This window comes from Saccostrea cucullata, unplaced genomic scaffold (genome assembly GCF_032062105.1).
Source record: "Saccostrea cucullata isolate Sc308-1 unplaced genomic scaffold, CSIRO_AGI_Scuc_v1 ctg10, whole genome shotgun sequence".
Lineage (NCBI taxonomy): Eukaryota > Metazoa > Mollusca > Bivalvia > Ostreida > Ostreidae > Saccostrea > Saccostrea cuccullata.
In genome coordinates, this window is record NW_026938566.1 from 408,359 (window position 1) to 430,730 (window position 22,372).

The window sequence follows — 22,372 nt, forward strand, 5'->3', positions numbered from 1 at the left end:
TGCCACTGTGCACCTCCTATTTTACTTTTTGATCCGACACATATTTTGGGTTTCCCGGCCACAGCAAAACATGGGTTTTGCCATGATAACCATATGGGAGGCGGGGGGTATCATTTAGTGAGCTCACTGCTCACAGTGCCTCTAGTTTTTATCGGGGTTGCATTCAATTTTCTGTTGTAGACATCAGCAGTTTCATCTGGAACAGCCTTGACTTACAAGTATATGACAAGTATCTACATACCAGAATCCAGATCTAAGCATCCTCACAACGCTAAGTCCATTCATGGACGTGGGATCCCTGACAAGCTTTAGCACTAGTTGTTCAATATTTAACCGACTTGCTTCTCTCTCAATCAGAAGCACCCAGTAAGATTAGAGGTATAATAATTTGTCAGACATGAAATGTTAGCTAGCTGAAAGTAAGGATTTAAAAAAAAACAAACAAGATTTAGTTATTTTCCCAAAAGGCGTCGCTGCAGTCATCTCGAAAAATAAAATCTATCTTCAGGGGCTCAACACACAAGCAATTTTTTTGATAATAAATTTTTTACCCATAGTATAATTATAAAACTATGATGATTGGGATAAAAATTAATTACCGAAACAATTAATACCTGTGACTCAACATCCACGAATGGGCTCAGTACCACTGACAAGGCGAGGATGGGTTCTAAGAACAGATGAATTGGCTGCTGTAAGTTTTTGTCAGGAAATCCAATCAAGCTAATTGTGTTGACAATGGAGTTCTTTGTTTTTTTTGCAGTTATTAATCTATCTTCAAGATCTCTTGATATTAGTCTCCATGCATACCTCTTCCACTCCTTATTCCTAATATTGTTCATTAATTGAACTTTTAAATTCCATAAATTTGAAATGCATAATAATAAAAATTTACATTGCACAACCATTGTCTCGAAGCACCGTCCGAAGTCGGCATTTCGTAGTATTCGTGCATATATAATGTATGTCAACTCTTTTATATCGGGATCGAGATTCAGAAAATAGAAATTGCGGGAAAGTCAACAGAGAATTTTCAATTTAGTATTAGATCATTAAAATGTGCGAGTTCACTCCCTCCTGGGTAATAGAAGATGTCATAAGTGAGAAAGTCAATCTTGAACGATGGGCTGTAAAAAATGTGGTGCATATGTTAGAGAATGGAGCCACTATTCCTTTCATCGCTCGCTACCGGAAAGAACAAACAGGTGCTTTGGAGGTTGACAAACTTCGTGAAATCAAAACTCAAACTGAGGAGTTGAAGTAAGTTAAAAGTTCAAAGGACACAGGTAATGATCATATAACATTTTACAAAATTTAATAGCTTGTGAAAATATATATATTGGAATACCGGCAGTATCCCCACTTTCCCCAATATTCCCACCTCCAAACCTCTCTAATCTGGAAATGCTTCCCATTGGATCAAAGGCTGATTCCTGCTAAAAGAAGAAATATTGTTTTTATAATTATGGTTTCATTATTGTAATAGACATTATAAAATATTTTTATGTGTAACAGAATATAGCATAGGCGGATCCAGGAATTTGAAAAAGGGGGGGTCCAACATTTTGACTTATTTTTTTCTTATGTTTGCAACATCTACCGCTCCCAATGCATAGGCCTAGTCACAGGGGGGCAGCGCGGGCACTAGCCCCCCACTTTCAGATCGGGGGGGGGGGGGGGGCAAGGGTATGTCTGTGCCCCCACCCCACCCCACACACACTTTTTAATGAATAACAAAATCACAGCTATTTTGGAATAAAATTAAACCTCATTTTATGGCATTTTCTATGTTCAACAAATGAGCAAGCATCTCTCTTGACGTAATAGTTGTATAATATAGTAATGTAATATAGTAATTGAATCGCCAAGACCTGCCCCGCCCCCCCACTTTTCCCCCAACATCACCTTTAATATAGGAAATGTTCATTGAAGGGATAGGTGCCCCCCCCCTTTTGTTGACCATAGTATAGTGATATCGAAGAATTGTGCGGAAACAAATTGGAATCGTAAGTAACGTGTCTTTGAAAAAGTTAACCATTACCCCCCGAAAATCCGGAAAATCTCAGTCGGAAGGACAGACAGGTGGATAGATGGAGCGAGAATAAACTAGCACCCTCCCTCTTCAATTGTTTGATATTAACCCAATATCACACTGTTCTGATCAGACTCCCAAATATCTATAGCGAATTGCTCTATCAACTTTAGGCATTTACTATTCTGGTCAATTATACTGGAGTGACAGATCTAACAGAAATATCGAAAACTTTATATTTATCATAATAAATGAACGGTATGAACTTTAATGCACCAGATCCGCATTTCGACAAATAATGTCTCTTCAGTGATGCTCAGACCAAAACTATTGGAAATCTTAAAAAAGATAAAGAGCTACGAGCATTGAACGAAAGTGCCGAACATGAGCCAAAATCCGAACAAGGACCAGAGCTATGCCTGAGGGAGATACGTCCTTTATTTCTAAAATTTATCACATTAAAATTTATATATCCGTTTCATGATAGCACTGGGGTACTAGACGAAACTGGGCTTATGAATACCCTCGGGGACTAAAAGTCCAACAGCAGAGGCATATTAATAACATTAAAAAATATTCAGTTATAATTCTCTCTTTGATACAAGGATATACAATTTTCATAATACATTTTTTTTATTTCGTAGGCACACATAACCAAAAAATTTGGGGAAGGGGTATCTGCACATGAAGGCCTATGTAGATTTTTTTTTACTTTAAAAATATACATGTACATAACATGGGGGAGGGTAGGGAAACACCCCAACGTGTTTTTTTTTCCTACAAATTGTATAAAAAAAGAAAGAAAAAGAAAAAAAAAGTAAAATTGGACTCCCCCTTTTAACAGGAATAGTAATAGCTGACTCTCTCTGAAGATAAAACTCAATAGTAGACCCCTCCCCTACACAGTGCCGTTCACAAACTTGAGAGTTTAAGAATAGTTTGGGGTATTTGTAATAAAATTACTGAAATTGATAATCACGTACATAACCATCCCCACGTGTAGTTTTGAAACGTGACGTTTATGTGATAAATATAGTATAATAGGCCCCTATGTGTTTTATAAAAAAATAATGATTTATATTGTAACAAACAGCCTTCCACATATATTTGTGTTTCACGTGAAACGACCTTTTATCAAAATCGTCGTGTATGACTCAGCCTAAGAATCAAACATTTGGCTAGTATTTACATGAATATTATGGACAGTTAAATCTTCATGCCTTACTGGAAGCAGCTTCAGAGTTATATATTCTAAACAAAACTGTATACGTACAGCGCTGATGTTTTCGGTAAAATCTCGCCAACTGTCTATTTCTTTTCTTTTTTTCTTTCCTCTTTTTCTTGATTAATATTTCTATTTTTATTTTGGGGGGGGGGTGTATATATTTTTTCGGTCCGCGAAAAAAGGGGGGGTCCGGACCCCCTGGACCCCCCCTCTGGATCCGCCCTTGTATAGTACTTACATGACGATCGAACCAAATAACAGTTTTTTATTGATTTCTAAGAATTGTGATTGTCTTTCATATAATCGAACCTTTTTAAGTGCCATTATTGCTCATTAGTTTTAACAGTGTATTAATCCCTTATTCCTTTGCTTTGTGTTACAGAGGGGTGCAGCAGAAGATTTTTACTGTGCTGACAGGGCTACAGAAGCAAAACAAGCTCACAGAGCACATCAAGAGGAGTATTAGAAATGCAGAGTCTCTTACTGAAATAGAAGACTTGGTAAGCAATGTTTGTGTGGTGGTCAGATGTTTTCAGTTGCTGGTGGACAGTTAACTCAGTTTGTAGATTTATACTTGCCTGGAGATCGATTTCGGAGCGATGGGTCCTGGGTTTACTCCCTTGATGATTCCATTCTTTGCCATGACCAGAGTATGAATAGTAAAAGACCAGCCAGATAATAGCTTGTTTTGATGTCTTTGGGGGAACAACCTTCCATCAGGGCTGTCCCTTAGAAGGGTTGTAAGCATTAATTTTAGGTTTCAAAGATTGTTCTCAGTATTATTGCCCCTGCCTTAGGTAAGCTTTAGAATTGCAGTGATAAGGTCATTACCTTATGTTTTTTCTACTCAAGTCTTGAACTAGTTTATCACTGAATAAGTTTTCAGCAATGGTAAATAATTTTTTATCTTGTATTTTTTTTTTTACAGTATGCTCCATACAAACCAGGAAACAAGGGAACTCTGGCAGAAAGAGCCAGAGCTTTAAACTTAGAGTCTATCGCCAACGACTGCATTTACAATCCTAGGAGAGTGGACATAAAGAGGTGCATAAAAAAAGACGTAAAAGGTAAGAACAATGCGTAAAAAATTAAGACTGGGACAATACATTCTTCTGTATCGATACATAAATCAGTATTTGTGCCATGATATATATATCGTGAAATTTTTTATTTGGTAGATAAAAAAAAAATATTTTAATGAGCAATATGCATTTCTTCACAATGAAAATAAGGGTTTTGGTTGACTTTATTAATTTAATGCTCACTGGTATTTACATTCAGGATAGAAATAAATTGCTTTGAATTCACCATATGTTTATTTCACAGGTTTATCATCAGAGAAAGAAGTTCAGACTGGAATTCAACACATCATAGCAGACATAATTAATAGGGATGACAGTGTTATCAAACCCATTAAAGATCTGTGAGTACAGTTTTTTAGACAACTGGGATGGGTTGGGGGTGGGGGCTCTAAAAATTTGTAATAGTATAGTACAGAATACCATACTGAAGTATCCACATTGAGCGTGGATTCACATTTGATTTAGTCTTGATCCCTTCAGGTATATGGGGCTCCAATAATGAGACAAATATTTTAAGTATAAAAGGGGGACTTTTGAAGAATAGCTGGGTCAAGAATACTCAAGTGAGAGTTCCTTCTGAGCCATGGGAATAATATCTTAGTAAACAGTCTCTTTTCCAATGCTAAAAATAATTCTTGCCCATTTCTCTGACATGTAACCAGATTTTCCCATAAAGTGGTGGTATGCGTTAGATTGAACAGAAACTTGAAAATTGACAGACTATACTTTCAATTGGCCGAAAAGATTTATTCTTCTTTAGAAATTCCTAGAAATTACCCACATTTATTTTGCAGACAAATTTTTCTGTGTTACTTTTATACTGTATTCACCAGTTGTTGTTTTTTTTATATAAATTGCAGTTGTAAGGCAAATGGTGTTTCAATTGAATGCTCCAAATTTGTTGTGTCCAAAAAGCTGGGTGCTAAAACCTTGGAAAAGGCAGAGAAGGCACAACAAACTAGTTATAAATTTGAAAACTACTTTGACTTTAAAGGAACTTCAAAGACTATCAAGCCACATCAAGTAAGTACTGTAACTATTTCAAAGAAGTATTACAACATATCAAAAAAGTATTGTAACTATTGGGAACTATTAAGTATATTACACATTATCAAGTAAGAACTGTAATTAACTCCCAATATACCAACTAACCAAGGTTAGCACTATGGCCCAATTATAGCCCCAATAGGCCTCTCGTTAGTTTTGGCCAGTTGTTTGAGATTGGAGAGTATAGAATTTATATTAACTTCTTAGCTAATTGTTTACTTTTTATGGGTAGGTCCTAGCAATCAACAGAGGGGAGGAACAGAAAATTTTAACAGTGAAGTATACCATACCGGACAATATTCGTCATCGATTTGATAGCTCTGTGGAGAGGAAGTACATTAGGTATGACTGTAATGAAGCTGTCAGGAGTCTGATAAGAAAGGCAATAGAGGACTGCTGGAACAGACTAGTACAGCCTCAGATCATACGACAAATCAGGTATTACTGTAAAGCAGTTTTATCAGAATTTTATTTTTGTGCAATTTTTTGTGTACTTTTGCAAAGCTGCCTGCTTGCGAAAATTTTGTCTTACTAAGTTAGCATATAATTGTATTGGTTAGGATTATATACAATAATCACCACAGTTTGTGATAATTTTGTCTCACTTAGAATTAACAGATAGCTGTCTCACAAATATGTGTTGGAAATATAAAGTGATCTACTGTATAAAATTCTACAAAAAGCTTGCTGGACTACTGTATATACTGTAAATAACTTTTTATTTGTGAGAATTTTTATTTTCACAAAATTACCCAAGGCACAACAATATCTTTGTGTCCAGTCAATTGTTGTATCTCCATGGTCATTGCAATATGTTCTACAACATGTTCAACAGTTATATGTAACAGTTTCTTTTTAATTGAGTCTGGTACCTATTTGTTTGATCCAATGAGCAGGTTCATTTCAATGTTAAAATAATTCCCAAATACTTTTATTAGGTCACCTGAGTAAACTCAGGTGACCTATTGCTATCTGTTTTCGTCCGTCGTCGTTTGTCGTCTGTCGTTCGTCGTGCGTTAACATTTGAACATTTTCAGCTTCTTCTCTGCAACCACTGAACCAATTTCAACCAAATTTGGCACAAAGCATCTATGGGTGAAGGGGAACAAAAATTGTGAATTTCATGATCCCTGCCCCCCTGGGGCCTGAGGGGTGGGGCCAAAACCACTAAAATTAATGCAATCTTTAAAAATCTTCTTCTTTACTCCTGGACATCAAGCAGTCAAACTGTTTGCATGATTGTAATCAGCAATGGGTCCTCTACCAAAATTGTGAAATTCATGGCCCTGGGGTCAGGGGTTCTAGTGCTAGGGCGGGGCTAAATAAGTAGGTAGTGAAAATGCATTATTTCTTTTAAAGTCTTCTCTGCTCCTGGGTATTAAATAAACCAACTAAGTACATAGTTATGATGAGCAAGAGTGCCTCTACCAAAATTGTGAATTTTATGGCCCCAGGGTCAGGGGTTCTGGTGTTAGGGCGGGGCTCTATTGATTATATAATGAAAATACATGAATTCTTTGAAAATCTTCTTCTCTGCTTCTGGGTATTAAATAAACTAACTAAGTACATAGTTATGATAAGCAAGAGTGCCTCTACCAAAATTTTGAATTCTATGGCCCCAGGGTCAGGGGTTCTTGTTTTAGGGTGGGGCTCTAATGATTATATAGTGAAATGCATGAATTCTTTGAACATCTTATCCTTTGCTCCTGGTTAATATGCTAATGATCTAATTACATATTTAAGGCCAGGATTTATTTTATTTTCAGTTTTACAAACCCTCCGCTCAAGGTTTTGAATTTTCAGAAAAAAATAAAACAATTTGTTTTCTTTCCGATGTCAAATTTGAGTCGGGATCGAGATTTCAAATTTACGAACTCGCACTTCCGGTTTTACGATGAAACGGCGGGTAAATAAAGTTAGATCTGAGAAGATAGCTTGGTTTAGTGTAAAATTCATCGATAAGAGTGTCATTCAAAACGTTTCACCCGTTCAAAGGACAAATAAAATGCTGACGACTTTGTTGCACAATGACATGCTGGTGAGATAATTATGTATTCGCTTCAAAAGTAACTGTAAATTATTTTCCACCCCCAGGTTTTAAACTGCCCGTGGTAGCTATTGCATATTGCCAGGGACATTGTTTAGGTCTCTGTTATAGCTTACAGTCTAAGCATCATTCTTCAGAAAAGGGTTGCTTTTGCACCAGATGTAATGAATAAAACTATGGGAGAAGTGAAGTCCATTTGAGGAAGAAATAAACAGTGATAAACAATAACCTGAAGAAATAAAAAAAAATTCAACTATTAAAAGGCAAGAATATACAAATATATACAGGCATGTAGTATCATTTGTATCAGCCAGAAAAATTATTTTACACTTAATTGAAAAATGTTGACCCTACTCCCCAATACTCCCTGTCTGTTTTGTGATAGGAATTATAATTTTAGGCATCAAGTAAATTTTAGAACAATGTCTACACATTCACCTAACACATATTAAAAAAATGAAGATATATTGAAAGACTTTTAAAGAATTGATTTTTTAAAGTATATTTTGATCAACATCACAAAATTTATACAACTGGCCCAAACTGGCAGATGATGAAATAAGCAATTACATGTTCTACTTTCCTATTTGAAAGCATTATGTGTCCAGTGGTAAGGAGCCTATTAGGATAGCATAAAAAAAGAATGTACAAATGTTAATAATTGATTTATCAAAAAAAAAATTTTATTTCCTTCTCCTTCGGGACTTTTTTATTCTCATGTTCATAACTAAACCTAAACATAAAAAAAATGCTGGCCTTATAATGAAGAAAGGGGCCTCTTTCAAAATAGATAATTTCAGGGCTGCTGGGTCAGGGGTACCAGGGGGGTACTTTGACTAAAAATAAATTAATGCTTTGAAATCTGCCCTTTGATAAGCAATGGTGCCTCTTTCAAAATTTGTGAATTTCATGGCTTTTGGCTTAAAACACGAACCAAATACAATCGCTGGAAAGTTGTTACATGATACTCGGGTGACCTATAAGGCCCGTGGGCCTCTTGTTAAAAAAACTTGTCTTCCTGATAGTTTTAATTTGAAATGTTTCAATTTATCTGTCACTAGTTTTAGCATATACTACATGTATTAATAAGTAAAATAATATTGCAGATCAGAGCTAACCAAATTTTCCCAGAAATCCTCCATTGATGTATTTTCTTCCAATCTACGGAATCTTCTTTTGTCTGCCCCTTTAAAAGGCCACAGCATCCTGGGAATAGACCCTGGCTTCAAAAATGGCTGTAAATGTGCCGTTATTTCACAGACTGGTAGGTTATGGTGTTTCTGGTATAAGGCTTAATATCTGCTAAGTGCAGTTTTGAAAATGAGGCCAAACTTCCATGTCAAGGTCACATGGTCAAATTTTGCATATTCTGGCACAAGTCAATTATGAATCTTCTATCTTTTCTTATTCAACAATTACAATCAATCTTAAATATTTTGAAAATAAGGTCAGACCCAAAGGTCAAGGTCACAGGGTCAAGATCATGATATATTTGAAAAGATCTTGTCACTGGTAATACCGAGTATACAGGTGAAATATTTTAAAAGTGTTAGCTTTTTTCATTCAAAAGTTGTGACCAAAGTTAAACTTTTTGTGTCAGACTGACAGATGAATAAAATTTTTGTCTGCTCTCCTTCACAAAATTAGGGGATAATGATAAGGTGATGGAAAGGTATGTTTTGAAAGAAATAAAATGACAGCAATGAAGTGCTCACATTTATAGTTTATTTTTTTAGGTCAGGTCTTGCATACAGATGTTGTATACTTATACATGTCCCAGGAAATGAAGAGAAAACTAGGGCAAGCAACAGAGAGATACGGGTTTGTTTTCCAGGTTTTAGTTCCCAACAATTTGTATCAATATTTACTATTTTACTTTATAATAACAAAAAATCTTTTAAAGCCGCTTGGTCCGATTCTGATCGCTAAAAATATATATTCGTTTTTCTTTTTGAAAAATAATTGTCCATAAATTATTTAAACTTTTGTCAAATTATATCCCCAAAGTCTTTTTCTTTTTAAAGATATCAAAATTCAAAAGTTAAAAAAATAATTTTTGTTAGGTCACACAAAAAATAATCCTTTGTTGACATTTGTTGACATTGCATGAAATCACCTTCGAATAATTAAATTTATCGCTTACATGTATAACTCATGAAGAACAAACCCGAGCATTTTTTCCACAACAAAGTGTACACGGGCAATATTCTCCCTCGTTACTAAACTCCCTTTTTAAAAAATCTTTAAAAATGTCTGATTTTCCTTTATTCTGTATATAAAAATTACTGTGGATAATATTCAATTAATTTCTTAATTTTAAAAAGATATATACCATGACTTAGGATTCTACTAATGGAAAAAATACTCGGGTTTGAATTCTCTTCATAATTAGATATAACCAATAAAAGTATTTTTTTCAAAGGTGTTTTCAAAACAGATCTTAACTTCCCGTCAGGAACTGCTGTTTGTCAACAAGGTTTTTGGTCTATGTTTTCCATGCAAGGATTGTTGTAATAAACTATTAAATTAATCTTACAATTAATTTTTATATATAATCTATGTAATGACATACTTTTATTGTTTAAGATAATATGTGCCTGTTTCGGATGAAGCGGCTTTAAGGTTTATGAACCACTGATACATTATTATTTTTTTAAATTGCTTTAATGCTTATTATTTTCCAAAAGAAATGTGATCCTTAATTAAAATGCAAACAAAGTACCGGTATGTTGAAATTTTGCTTTCCCGTAAACAATGACCCCCTTGCATAAAAATAATTCCACATTATCTATATACTGACACTTGGGATGATGGTCCATTAATACAGCTCTCGTTACAGTTAGGGACATTTTTCACACTAATTTATTCCTGTTGTAGATGTAAGTACATAGCCCTAGGAAATGGAACAGCTTGCAGGGAGACGGAAAAAATTCTCACAGAAGTCGTCCACAAAACATCCACAAAATACTGGTTAGCATTCAATTATTTAAACAAACATTTTTTCCTAAATTGAACTAAATTTGGACTTAGGAAATTTATACAATATAAAGGGTGTTAAGAAAGTTCGTTCCACATATTTCTTTTATTTTCGAGAAGAAAAACGATAAGAAGATATTTACAATTTGTGATATTTCATGTTTGCAGAGTCCATTCTTGCTACTGATAAGGTTTTAACTGTCTTTTGTTGAATCAATAAGAGGAGGGCAGGTATTATAATAGATGAAGTCTGTTCAGAAAAATTAGAGATGGCGCATATTTGTGACGTATATTCAGTACACATGTCAAAACATCCTTTCAAATATTATGCAAAAATTACCAGATCTGTGAAAAATTTCAAAATGACACAGCTGTTCTTTTGAAAAGTTATCTATCGTTTTTATACCTTCACTCATCAGCTTGTCTGACGCAATATAAGCTATGAAGAAACAAATGTAAATTATCCTTTATTTTTACTCAAAATGACCAGCATTTCTATCATTCGGGTGCTCTAAAGATGTTATATATATTTTCATATGGAAGAAAAATTCTATAATTTCTTACAAGATTTTCTAAAAAATGAATTGCTACAAATCTAAAGCACACTCTTGTGATTGTGTCAGACTTGAAAATTTATCTTTTTAGTTAACCACTACTTTGAAATTTTTGAAAATATTTCATGATGGAACGAACTTTCTTAACACCCCTTACATGTACTTAAAAATTTCAAGTTAATTTTCCTAAATTCTTCATATGATTGCTGTCTGTTTTCAAATAGTACATGTATGTACTGGTACATATTTCCTGTATTCATGCATTATTTGCTTTCTACTTCTTGTCCAGAACCATGGGGCCAAATTCAATCAGTCAGTTGTCAATTCAAAAAGTCAATACTTCCATGACTGTCCTCAGATTAAGGAGAATTATTTTCTGTGATGTCTAACTGATGGTTGTCTATAGGAAGGAAATTCTAAAACTTTGTTTATTTTTCAGCATTGTTAATGAGGACGGGGCCTCTATCTACAGCTGTTCAGAGTTAGCCCAGGCAGAACTGCCCAATCTGGACCCCACACTAAGGGGTGCGGGTATGTATGACTGGAGAGGAGAAGGATTAATAAGACACAATCCTATCTCCAGATAGCAGTTTTTTAGTGTGAAGTTTCCTTCTGTAGTATATACATGTATATAATAATAGGGGAGAGGGAGAGATATTTTCATCAAAGTATACCCTCTAGCAATGTATAGGTGATGATACATATATATTATTATAACAGTAACTTGATACGATGGGTCGTATCATGTCGAGTTGACAGGCGCTGATCAGCAGATCTAACGAGACACGAAGCGTCGAGTTTGATCTGATTATCTGCGCCTGTCAACGAGACGTGATACGGCTCTTTGGATCAAGTTACTGTAATAATGATAAATTTATTATATACCCCCTCATAACTAGCAAAATGTATTAAAAGAAACTTTAGAGATCAATTGTACAACATTTATCCATAAAACAAAGCATAATAACAAGGGACTTTTTAATGCGCAAGAAAAATAACGTCATGTTTCTGCGTACTACGTCATCAGTTTCAGAGAGTGGTGATATGGATTCAGAAAACCACAGTGTGGTGATCCGGAAAGTCGGATCAGGACATCACGTGATAGCGTAAAATCAACAGTAAAATTGAGTGATACACATTTGGTATATAATAAATCTATTTCTGTAGATAGTCAGAAAAGCTGAGCAGGGATGCATTTAGTCATATTAAAATGCGAGCATGTGTCACAATTAGTTTAAGAAATGTGTAATCATCCACTTGTAATGTAGATTCAAGTTTGATTAATTTTAAAGCATTGCTTCACCAACTACGTTAAGGTAGAATTGGTGAACAATTTAAAACCAAGAACAAGGAAAAGCTTCAATGTATTTTGTACAAGAAGCCTGAATATAGTGTAAATCGTTGTAATCATGGGTTTAATCTGAAACAACAATATGAGGTTTCATTTATTTACATGTAAATGTATAAATTCATTTGTCATAAGGGAAATTATGACTTTGCTGAAGAACATGACCTGGGCATCTTTTTTTTTGTAGTTTCTATTGCACGAAGATTACTAGATCCTTTGGCAGAATTGGTGAAAATTGATCCAAAGCACATAGGTGTTGGTCAGTATCAGGTGAGAAAATGATGGAAACTGGACCAAGATACAGGAATTTATTAATCGTACAGTCAAGTAATGTTAATTTGCCCAAGGGTTCCCAGCTGATTGTCTTGATAAAGAACTAAAAGAAGTGTATGGACTTGTGAAACTTTTTTTGAGTAGTAGCTATCAATGTAAATTCTGTTCCCAACAGATTTCTTCAAGGCCCTGCTAAGTCCAGATTCCTGTTAAGTTTGTAATTTTTTTGTTAAAAAATGAAAGATCAAATATGAAATTGAAATAGAAATGCAAAGTTTAAATCAAAGTACTCAGAAGTACAGAGAGCCGGGCTCATTTACAGAGTAGAATGGATTTCTTACATGAATCACGTTTATATTCTGATGAAAAAATTATTTTAAAACTATCAATATAAATGATAAGACACTGACAGTGAGTTTTTCAATCCTTTATATTCTGATGGGGTTAACATCCTGCCTTGAACAGGATCACATAAGCCGGCAATTGCTCTTTGAGCAATAAGCCCGGCTAAAAAGGGATAATAATTAATTGAAGGAAAAATTATATGAATAAATAAAATAGAAATTGAACAGAGTAATTAATAATCAAAATTAATTGACTTACTATGTGTTGTACACAGATTGATAGACGTGTGCTTGCACATTTCAGCATGATATACCAGAGAGTCAGTTAAAGGCAGCGTTAGACTCGGTGGTGGAAGAGTGTGTCAGCTTTGTTGGGGTGGATCTAAATACAGGCAGTGAGGCCTTATTAAGGTGAGCATCAGGTAAGGCAGTGAGGCTTGTTAAGGTGAGAATCAGATAAGGCAATGAAGCCTTGTTAAGGTGAGCATCAGATAAGGCAGTGAGGCCTTCTTAAGGTGAGCATCAGATAAGGCAGTGAGGCCTTGTTTAGATGAGAATCAGATAAGTCAGGAAGCCTTGTTAAGGTGAGCATCAGATAAGGCAGTGAGGCCTTGTTAAGGTGAGCATCCGATAAGGCAGTGAGGCCTTGTTAAGGTGAGCATCAGATAAAGCAGTGAGGGTGAGCATCAGATAAAGCAGTGAGGCCTTGTTAAGGTGAGCATCAGATAAAGCAGTGAGGCCTTGTTAAGGTGAGCATCCGATAAGGCAGTGAGGCCTTGTTAAGGTGAGCATCAGATAAAGCAGTGAGGCCTTGTTAAGGTGAGCATCAGATAAAGCAGTGAGGCCTTGTTAAGGTGAGCATCAGATAAAGCAGTGAGGCCTTGTTAAGGTGAGCATCAGATAAGTCAGGAAGCCTTGTTAAGATGAGCATCAGATAAGGCAGTGAGGCCTTGTTTAGGTGAGCATCAGATAAGGCAGTGAGGCCTTGGTAAGGTGAGCATCAGATAAAGAAGTGAGGCCTTGTTAAGGTGAGTTTTCAGATAAGGCAGTGAGGCATTGTATAAGATGAACTTCCGATTTAAGGCAGTGAGGCCTTCCTAAGGTGAGCATCAGATAAAGCAGTGAGACCTTGTTAAGGTGAGAATCAGGTAAGGCAGTTAGGCCTTGTTAAGGTGAGCATCAGATAAGTCAGGAAGCCTTGTTAAGGTGAGCATCAGATAAGGCAGTTTGGCCTTGTTTAGGTGAGCATCAGATAAGGCAGTGAGGCCTTGTTAAGATGAGCATCAGATAAAGCAGTGAGGCCTTGTTAAGGTGAGCATCACATAAAGCAGTGAGGCCTTGTTACATTTCAGCATCCGATAAAGCAGTGAGGCCATGTTAAGGTGAGCATCAGATAAGGCAGTGAAGCCTTATTAAGGTGAGCATCAGATAAGGCAGTGAGGCATTGTTAAGGTGAGCATCCGATAAGGCAGTGAGGCCTTCCTAAGGTGAGCATCAGATAAAGCAGTGAGACCTTGTTAAGGTGAGAATCAGATAAGGCAGTGAGGCCTTGTTAAGATGAGCATCAGATAAAGCAGTGAGGCCTTGTTAAGGTGAGCATCACAAAAAGCAGTGAGGCCTTGTTAAGGTGAGCATCCGATAAAGCAGTGAGGCCATGTTAAGGTGAGCATCAGATAAGGCAGTGAAGCCTTATTAAGGTGAGCATCAGATAAGGCAGTGAGGCGTTGTTAAGGTGACCATCAGATAAGGCAGTGAGGCGTTGTTAAGGTGACCATCAGATAAGGCAGTGAGGCCTTCTTAAGGTGAGCATCAGATAAAGCAGTGAGACCTTGTTAAGGTGAGAATCAGGTAAGGCAGTTAGGCCTTGTTAAGGTGAGCATCAGATAAAGCAGTGAGGCCTTGTTAAGGTGAGAATCCAATAAGGCAGTGAGGCCTTGTTAAGGTGAGCATCCGATAAGGCAGTGAGGCCTTGTTAAGGTTAGCATCAGATAAGACATTGAGGCCTTGTTAAGGTGAGTTTCAAAACAGGCAGTGTGACCTTGTTGTGAGAAGCATGAGGCCTTATTTAGGTGAGAATCAGAGCACAGGCAATGAGGCCTAGTTAAGTGGAGCATGACGTCACAGTCAGTGAGGCCTTGTTAAGGTTAGGCTGGCACTAAGTTTCAGGCTAATGTCAATGACTTATATACAATATCTGTAATTTGGCTATCATAAAATTGTTTATTTTAATATTTTAGAAGAGTTGCTGGGTTGAATCTTTCAAAAGCCAAGAGTCTCATAGAGAGAAGAGAGAAGATGGGTCCATTTACCAACAGAAGCCAGCTGAAGTTTGTCAAAGGATTAGGGGACAAATCTTTTCAGCAGTGTGCAGGATTTCTCCGAATTTCCCAGTCTACTTATGTCGTAGAGTAAGTATCAGACAATGAGATCAGCAGTATGAAAAGGAAAAAAGTGACATTCATTGAGCTGACTGTTTTTCTAATCTTTTGATTTCTGTTGTTTCTAGTGTGGAAAGCATGAACCATTCTGATGTTTCTTCAATACCTCCAATGAGTCAGAATGGATCGGAAGATCCGTAAGTAAAAACTTGTCCTCAATAATTTGTCATTCAGGTACGTGTTGGAAGTACCAACTCACCTGACCGGACATGAACGTCAACACGACTTTTTCCCCTCTCATTTATTTGGATGTGTATATTTCCTCAGTTGTGAAAAAAAAATACACCTGTATGAAACAATTTCCTTAATTTTGATCTGATGAATCATGTATAAAAGTTGTTGCAAATGATATTTTAATTACATTATATCAACTTTAAAATCACACATTGATCATTAATTGACTTTATAATAGTTCGTATAAACTTTTTGTTTTGAAACACTTCTTTTTTAAGGGCCGTAGAACTAAACAAAAAAAGAAATGAAAAATTATATTAGGAAGAGAATGTAGATTCAGGTGATTATGATTGCCTCTTGTTTTAATCTTTTTTTGCATTGTTCACAAGAGCTTGAATATTACTAATAACTAACTACTTAGTAAACTAATTACTAACTTATATAGTAATTTCTTGAAGGATTTTGATCTCTGATGAAGAAGAAACATCAAAAGGAAAGAAGAGGAAAGCTACAAATGCAAAGGTTCCAAGTAAAGTGAAGAAGAGACGGACAAGCTGGGATCTGGAGCCTCTGGATCAAACCTGGATTCATCCAGAGTCTTATGATGCGGCACAAAAGTAAGCTTTATTGTGCTGATCACTACATGAAAGTGCTGTTTTTATGCTACATGTATATTGTCTGTTGACCATTTATTTTGTATATTTTTAGGTTGGAGGAACAAATAGGTATAAAATCATCAGATATAGGTCAAGACCATTGTATCAAACGAGTGAAGGAGTACCAGAAAAAACATAGTGAGTAGATTTAATATGCCCTTCTTTAGCTGTAATAAGACTTTGTTATTAGTTGTGAAAAAATAACTTTTTGCTGATAATGTATCATTTCTATAGGTATAAAGGAAATAAACCAAGATTTAAAAATAGGGGAGCCTACTCTACAACTGATACTGGATGCATTTGTTCAGCCCTGTGGATATGATATCAGAGGTATTTATCTCCTTAAAGCTTGGTGACAGATTAATTAACTAATTGTTTATTTCTGAGCATCAAACAGCAGAGATTAAATAATGGGAGTGTCAATCAAAAACTTTGCCTTTCTATTTCATATAAAAAAAAAAAAAAACCCAGAGATTTTATTTAAAGTATTTTTAAGTTAAAGATCAAGATTATAAAACAAATTTAAATTTTACTATTAGAGTTGTTATGTTTAACAAATGTACCTTATCTAAAGTATGTGGAAGAAAATTTGCAACATTTTCAATTTCCTAACTACATGTATTTATATAAATTGATATATTGCAGAAAAACACACTAAACCACTGTTCAAGGAAGGAATTCGTGATATTGCCAGTCTTAAGGAGGGAACAGCATTGACGGGAAAAGTGACCAATGTGACTCATTTCGGGGCATTTGTGGATATTGGTGTGGGGAGGGATGGACTAATTCACAACTCTAACATGAGGAGAACAGAACTACAGCTAGGTTACCGAGTCGAAGTCCGTGTTATAAGTATAGACAGGACTACAAATCGAATCGGATTAAGTTTGGAGCAGAAGCTGTGAATTTAAACAGGTTGTTGTGCATCATGGGAAATTTAGTGTTAAACGATACACAAAATCTTTAAGTTTCTGCAAAGGAGTTACATGTTAATTAAAATCATTCTTTCCAATGAAATTAATATTTTCTCATTTTCTGCATTGGAGCAAGTTAATCCAATAATAATTTCTGATGAAATTATGTTTTGTCAATTTCTGCAATGGAGAAAGTTAATCCAGTAATATTTTCTGAAATTACCGGTATACATGTATTTTCAAACATTGACTATGTATGCAAATTTTCATTTACACTGTATGTGTATCAAAAGGATTGAATTATATTTCAGATTTTAACTAGGAAGATTTATTTAGAGATTTGTCTTGGAGAAAACGAACATCTTGTGCATATTAAACAAATGCATAAAAACAAGATTACAGGTTTATTTTATCAACTTGTTAATAAAACAATCATACATGTACCTTTGTTAATTTTTTTAAGTTTGAGAATTTGTATACAAGCATTAGATCTTGTACATTCAAATTAAAAAAAAAAAAAAAGAGGCTCATGGGGCAAAATGGTCGTATGGGCCACTTTGACCCTGCTGGTCTTGCATTTTTGAATAAGGCCTGAAAATTCAACATCACTTAAAAAGAAAATAAAACATCAGTTGAATAGCAAATGACAATATAAAGAACAAATCTGAAAGCTCTTATGTTAAAGCTTTAATGCCCTCCTGGTCTATCACATACATAATGGTAAGGTTAGGCAGATTAGGAGCAAACACGATGTCTAGTGTCCTGATGGAGGTGGAGAACCCACCAACCACTGCTCCGTTGAGCATCGTTCTCGGGAGATCAAGTTCTCGACTCGTTCTGGCCAGACTCAGGCGAGATGTGACCTGGTTAGACCAAGCCAGTCCAAGGGCAGGAACCTTGCTCTTAACACCTGTCTGCATTGAATCTGTCACCTGTGGGAAGTCATGGACAATTTTGATATATCTTAAAATCCAACAATCTAAAGAAATCGGAATGTTTTTTAAAGAAATAATTCCTGTGTAACCGAAATGAACAAGTGAGAATTTTACATACAAGCAAATAAAAAGTAATAAATGTTGATTTTTTAAAGATTTTGAGAAATTTAAAATAGGGCTCCAGGGTCATAAAACTTAGACGAGTTCAATTTTGATCTCAGTCTCACTTCTACAAAAGGAATATATATATAGTGGAAAAGAGGGACTTAGTTTAAAAGTGAGCTTGTCCAAGTTTTATGGTCCTGAAGCCAGATGTTTAGATCTATACATTAAGAATCACACTGTAAGCACTATGAATAGAATAAACTTGATAAATGATCACAACAAACCTGATTGACACACACAACAGGTAGACAGTATTTTGAGCTAAGCTGTTGTAGACTTGCAGCAAGAGAGGCCATATGCTTAGAGCGTTTGTACATGTCCTTTAATTCATAGTCACTCCTGAACACAGCTGCCACAGAATCTATGACCAGTAGCTTCACATTTCCACCAGACAGTAAGTGGGGGAGTTTCTGATGTATGCACATATTCAAACTTTCCTACAATTTATCATACAAAAAGTATGAATTAGTAAATGATGTTAGATATCAAGATGCCTTGATTAAAAGAATTTGCATTATCAATAGTCAATACCAACATTTTTACCATGTTTCAATTCTGCAATTTATCATTCAAAAAGTATGAATTAGTTATGATGTTAGATATCAAGATGCCTTGATTAAAAGAATTTGCATTATCAATTGTCATTATCAACCTTTTTTACCATGTTTCACTTCGTTTTTTTTTTTTTTTTTTTTTGGCAAAAAAGGGGAGAGAGCATGTTTCAATTATTTTTTCGGCAAAAACGGGAGAGTTGAAAACAGGCTAACAATAGTATTTTGAATTGCATGATATTGTATGGTTGTGCAATATGGTTACCAGATCTGGAACATGTTCAATGAAGATCTGATCTCCAAATGCTATCTGCCTGTGTCTGTCTGATCGTCGCCTCAAGTAATCAATCATCTGACCAAGTCTTTTACTCGGGAAAGCATCTTCAGTGCAAATATATGCAGCCCCTGTTGGTTAAGATAAGTAGACACTGAATGATTATTTGAACACATTGATTAAATTTTAATTTACATTTCCCATACCACCTCGCAAAAAGCAACAAATCGTACATTGAAATGGTATACATGTATAAATATCTAAAGTTATGTTAACCATTTTCTCCTCAAATGAGACTTGCATGCACCTTGCACGGCTAAAATTAATGGAGAAAATGTTACAAGTCTCAAACTGCTGGAGAAAATGCTTAACTTCAGTTGAATTTTGGTATCTTCAATAATAAGAATATGTTGAAGAGAGTTAGAAGTACCATCCAACCAATTTTTATCATGTATTTTTCTCTCAAATTCTAAAACCTTGGCTATCTTGGAATTTTTTTCTTGGACCTACATTGAATTTTGGATAATGAGGTTTTACTGTATAAATTATTGTGAACAAGTAAACTATGTATATACTTTATTGCTATTAATTCTAACTGAAAATTTTAAAAAAAATTGCCAGATATGACTTTGAATGACAAAATCATTGGGGGAAAGTTACAAATGATAGCTTCTTTGTACTACACATGTATTGAGTATTGATGATATCCAATATTTTCCGTTCTGATTATGTGTTAAACAGTAAATTAATTTTTCAGGACTGGTAACATTACATACCTGCTCCTAGGCCTCCCAAGTCTTGGGGTAGTTGTACACTGAGACAGAGCTGTAGACAAAACTGTGTCTTACCACTGGCACTCTCCCCACAGATCTCAGTTATCCCCCTTGTTAAGATTCCTCCTTCAAAAAATACATTTGAAACATTTTAAGGACAGTCATCACAATTCAGTTTGGTTTAGATTCTGAATTATTTTTGAAAGTTAATTGTACTATCAAAATTTTTTTTTTTAATTTTAAAAATAAGTTGAGGTTCTAACTATAAAATAATTTATAACAAAAAAAAAAAATGTACTACAAACTTCTGTATTTTACTGTCTAAAAAAATCACTTGATCGAGGTACAATTTGACTGGTTGTTTGTTTGTTTTTTTATTACATGTAAATAAAAAATGTTAACATTACCTCTCAAAACTTCATCAATTTGCTTGCACCCTGTGGAGAGTTTCCCTAGCTTCAAACTTTCAGGGCATTTCTCTGTACCTCTGTGTATATCAAAAGCTGAAGATGATAAAAATCGGGGCTTGGTAAAAAATCAAAATACATGTATGTGAAAGCAAAAATAACTTGTGGGACAATGAGTTCCCTGTTAATATATTTAAGGACAAATACTAATTGTGTCAATCCGAATTATGTTAGGCCTATAAATGAACAGAGAAAATGTATGGCTGGACCAGGAATCATATCTGGGAATCTTGCAAATAGTAGCTGGGTGTTTTAGTGTTTATTAATTGAGCTGTCCAGGTCAATATCCACTACCCAAACCATTACATTCTTCCCTCAATAAATAGTCTTTGCCCTTGAAGACAAATTAAAACTGAAGTTATTATTGTCACTATCAAGACTTTCACTTGCAAATTCAGGGTAATCAATAAAACCAAATTATGCAACACTTACAAGAAAGGAGAAAATGGATGACTGACTCAGATCCCCTTCAATATTTGATTTGTTCTTCTAATCTTACCAGAACTTGAAACAGTTAGATACACTTTTTAGATCACTTCAACAAAGTTGGAGGAGCTTATGGAATACCCTCTTTATTGGCATCCAAGGTTCAAGATTTTGGAGCAGATATCTTTTCAAATACTTCAATATATAATACTCCCCCTAAGTATTTGTCCTACCTGGATCAAACCTGCATGGGTGATACATCTAAACATAGACACTACCAGACTTGCTTCAGATGCTGAATTTGACCTTTACTATCCAGATGAGTAACAGGGTCAAAGATTTTGGAGCAGCACTGAGGTCCATTTCCTAGACAATATAAGACATACCCGGACCAAACTTGCATGGATGATGCACTAGCAGACTTGTTTCAGATGCTTGATCTGACCTACATTACATTTTCCAGATAAATAACCAGGTTCATTCCCAGGTAAGCGCAAGACCTACCAGAACCAAACTTGCATGGATTATGCATGTACATGTAGGAGTGCATTACTACTAGTTGCATATGGACACCAAACAATTTATAGTATTGTGGGGTAGACTTTCTCATATAGGCTACTTCTTCATTGAAGAAATTAGATGGGGAGCTCCACTGACTCACTAGCAGACTTACCTGTAAGGGGTGGCTGGGTCACAACTTGTTGAGCAATAGCAGTTTTGACTCCTGTTACCTCCCCATAGCTTAATTTGGCCAATCGTTGAATGTCTTGTATTGAAAGAGTCAAAATTTTCCCAAATGTATTCAGCCCAACTGAATGAAACAAAATTAATGTTCAATAAGACATTTAACATGTTTAAGTTCAATATTTCAAATGAACAGGTTGTATTCAGAATGATGCTGGTGTCAGAGAGCTGATAATCAAATGGGCTATAAATTTACAGTGCAAAAATTGAAAAATTTTATTTTGGCTATGAAATATCACAAATTGCATCATGACATTAAAAAGGAACAACTTTTGGTTGACAAGTTTTTGTATGCCCATTAAAGATTGATCCCTCGGAAGTTCCTCAACTTTTGGATTTAGGGTTGCAGAAAAACTTGCTTACCAAAAGTTATTCCTTTTTAAATGTCCTGATAAGATTTATGATATTTATGCCAAAATAAAATTTTTCAATTTTTTCAAATTATTGATATTATATCCCAAACGGACTATTATATCCCATTTGGGCGATTGGTCCCAACCTGATGAAGTACTGTATTCAGAATGATGCTGGTCAGAGCTGATAATCAGATAGAATCTTATTCATTTATGCTTGAAAAACATTGCAATGCATTTACCTTTTTTCAGAGACGTCTTAATTTTTGGATTTATGTCTAAATCCTCAGTAGAATTCATTAAGATTTATTATCTCTGCAACGCCTTTCAAATTTTGCGCGAACTTGACATTTTTTTTCCCGGAAGTAAAATTCCGAACTAAAAAGGGTTCATAGTGGTTTAGTTACCTAGACATTTTCTCCCACTCCACTTAGCCATTGTTTTCTTCTATTCCATGTTGTCATTTAATACTAATCTGAAGAAACATACTACAATGAGACATTTTAACAATCTAACAATGTTAAGCCTACATTCTTTTTACCTAGAAAAGGATTTCAAAATCAAATTTGATATC

At 35.1% G+C, this 22,372-nt stretch overlaps 2 protein-coding genes across 2 annotated transcripts; one reads left to right on the plus strand and one right to left on the minus strand.

The window, feature by feature from the left end:
- Positions 1 to 1,003: 1,003 nt before the first annotated feature.
- On the plus strand, positions 1,004 to 17,482 carry LOC134250684 (S1 RNA-binding domain-containing protein 1-like). The gene is made up of 18 exons (XM_062733049.1): positions 1,004 to 1,260; positions 3,640 to 3,757; positions 4,186 to 4,324; positions 4,584 to 4,680; positions 5,200 to 5,362; positions 5,619 to 5,824; positions 8,540 to 8,697; positions 9,170 to 9,254; positions 10,311 to 10,403; positions 11,403 to 11,494; positions 12,499 to 12,581; positions 13,233 to 13,339; positions 15,166 to 15,336; positions 15,435 to 15,503; positions 15,999 to 16,157; positions 16,249 to 16,334; positions 16,431 to 16,526; positions 16,842 to 17,482. Exons 1-18 carry the CDS (start codon positions 1,058 to 1,060, stop codon positions 17,099 to 17,101), a joined length of 2,385 nt encoding a protein of 794 aa, XP_062589033.1. The 5' UTR covers positions 1,004 to 1,057; the 3' UTR covers positions 17,102 to 17,482.
- Positions 17,483 to 17,499: 17 nt separating this feature from the next.
- LOC134250685 (DNA repair protein XRCC3-like) lies at positions 17,500 to 22,222 on the minus strand. The gene is made up of 7 exons (XM_062733050.1): positions 22,041 to 22,222; positions 21,375 to 21,512; positions 20,216 to 20,311; positions 19,812 to 19,934; positions 19,027 to 19,166; positions 18,435 to 18,647; positions 17,500 to 18,042 (listed from the first exon to the last, which is right to left on the minus strand). The coding sequence occupies exons 1-7, from the start codon at positions 22,096 to 22,098 to the stop codon at positions 17,785 to 17,787; spliced, it is 1,026 nt and encodes a 341-aa protein (XP_062589034.1). The 5' UTR covers positions 22,099 to 22,222; the 3' UTR covers positions 17,500 to 17,784.
- Between the last annotated feature and the right edge of the window lie 150 nt (positions 22,223 to 22,372).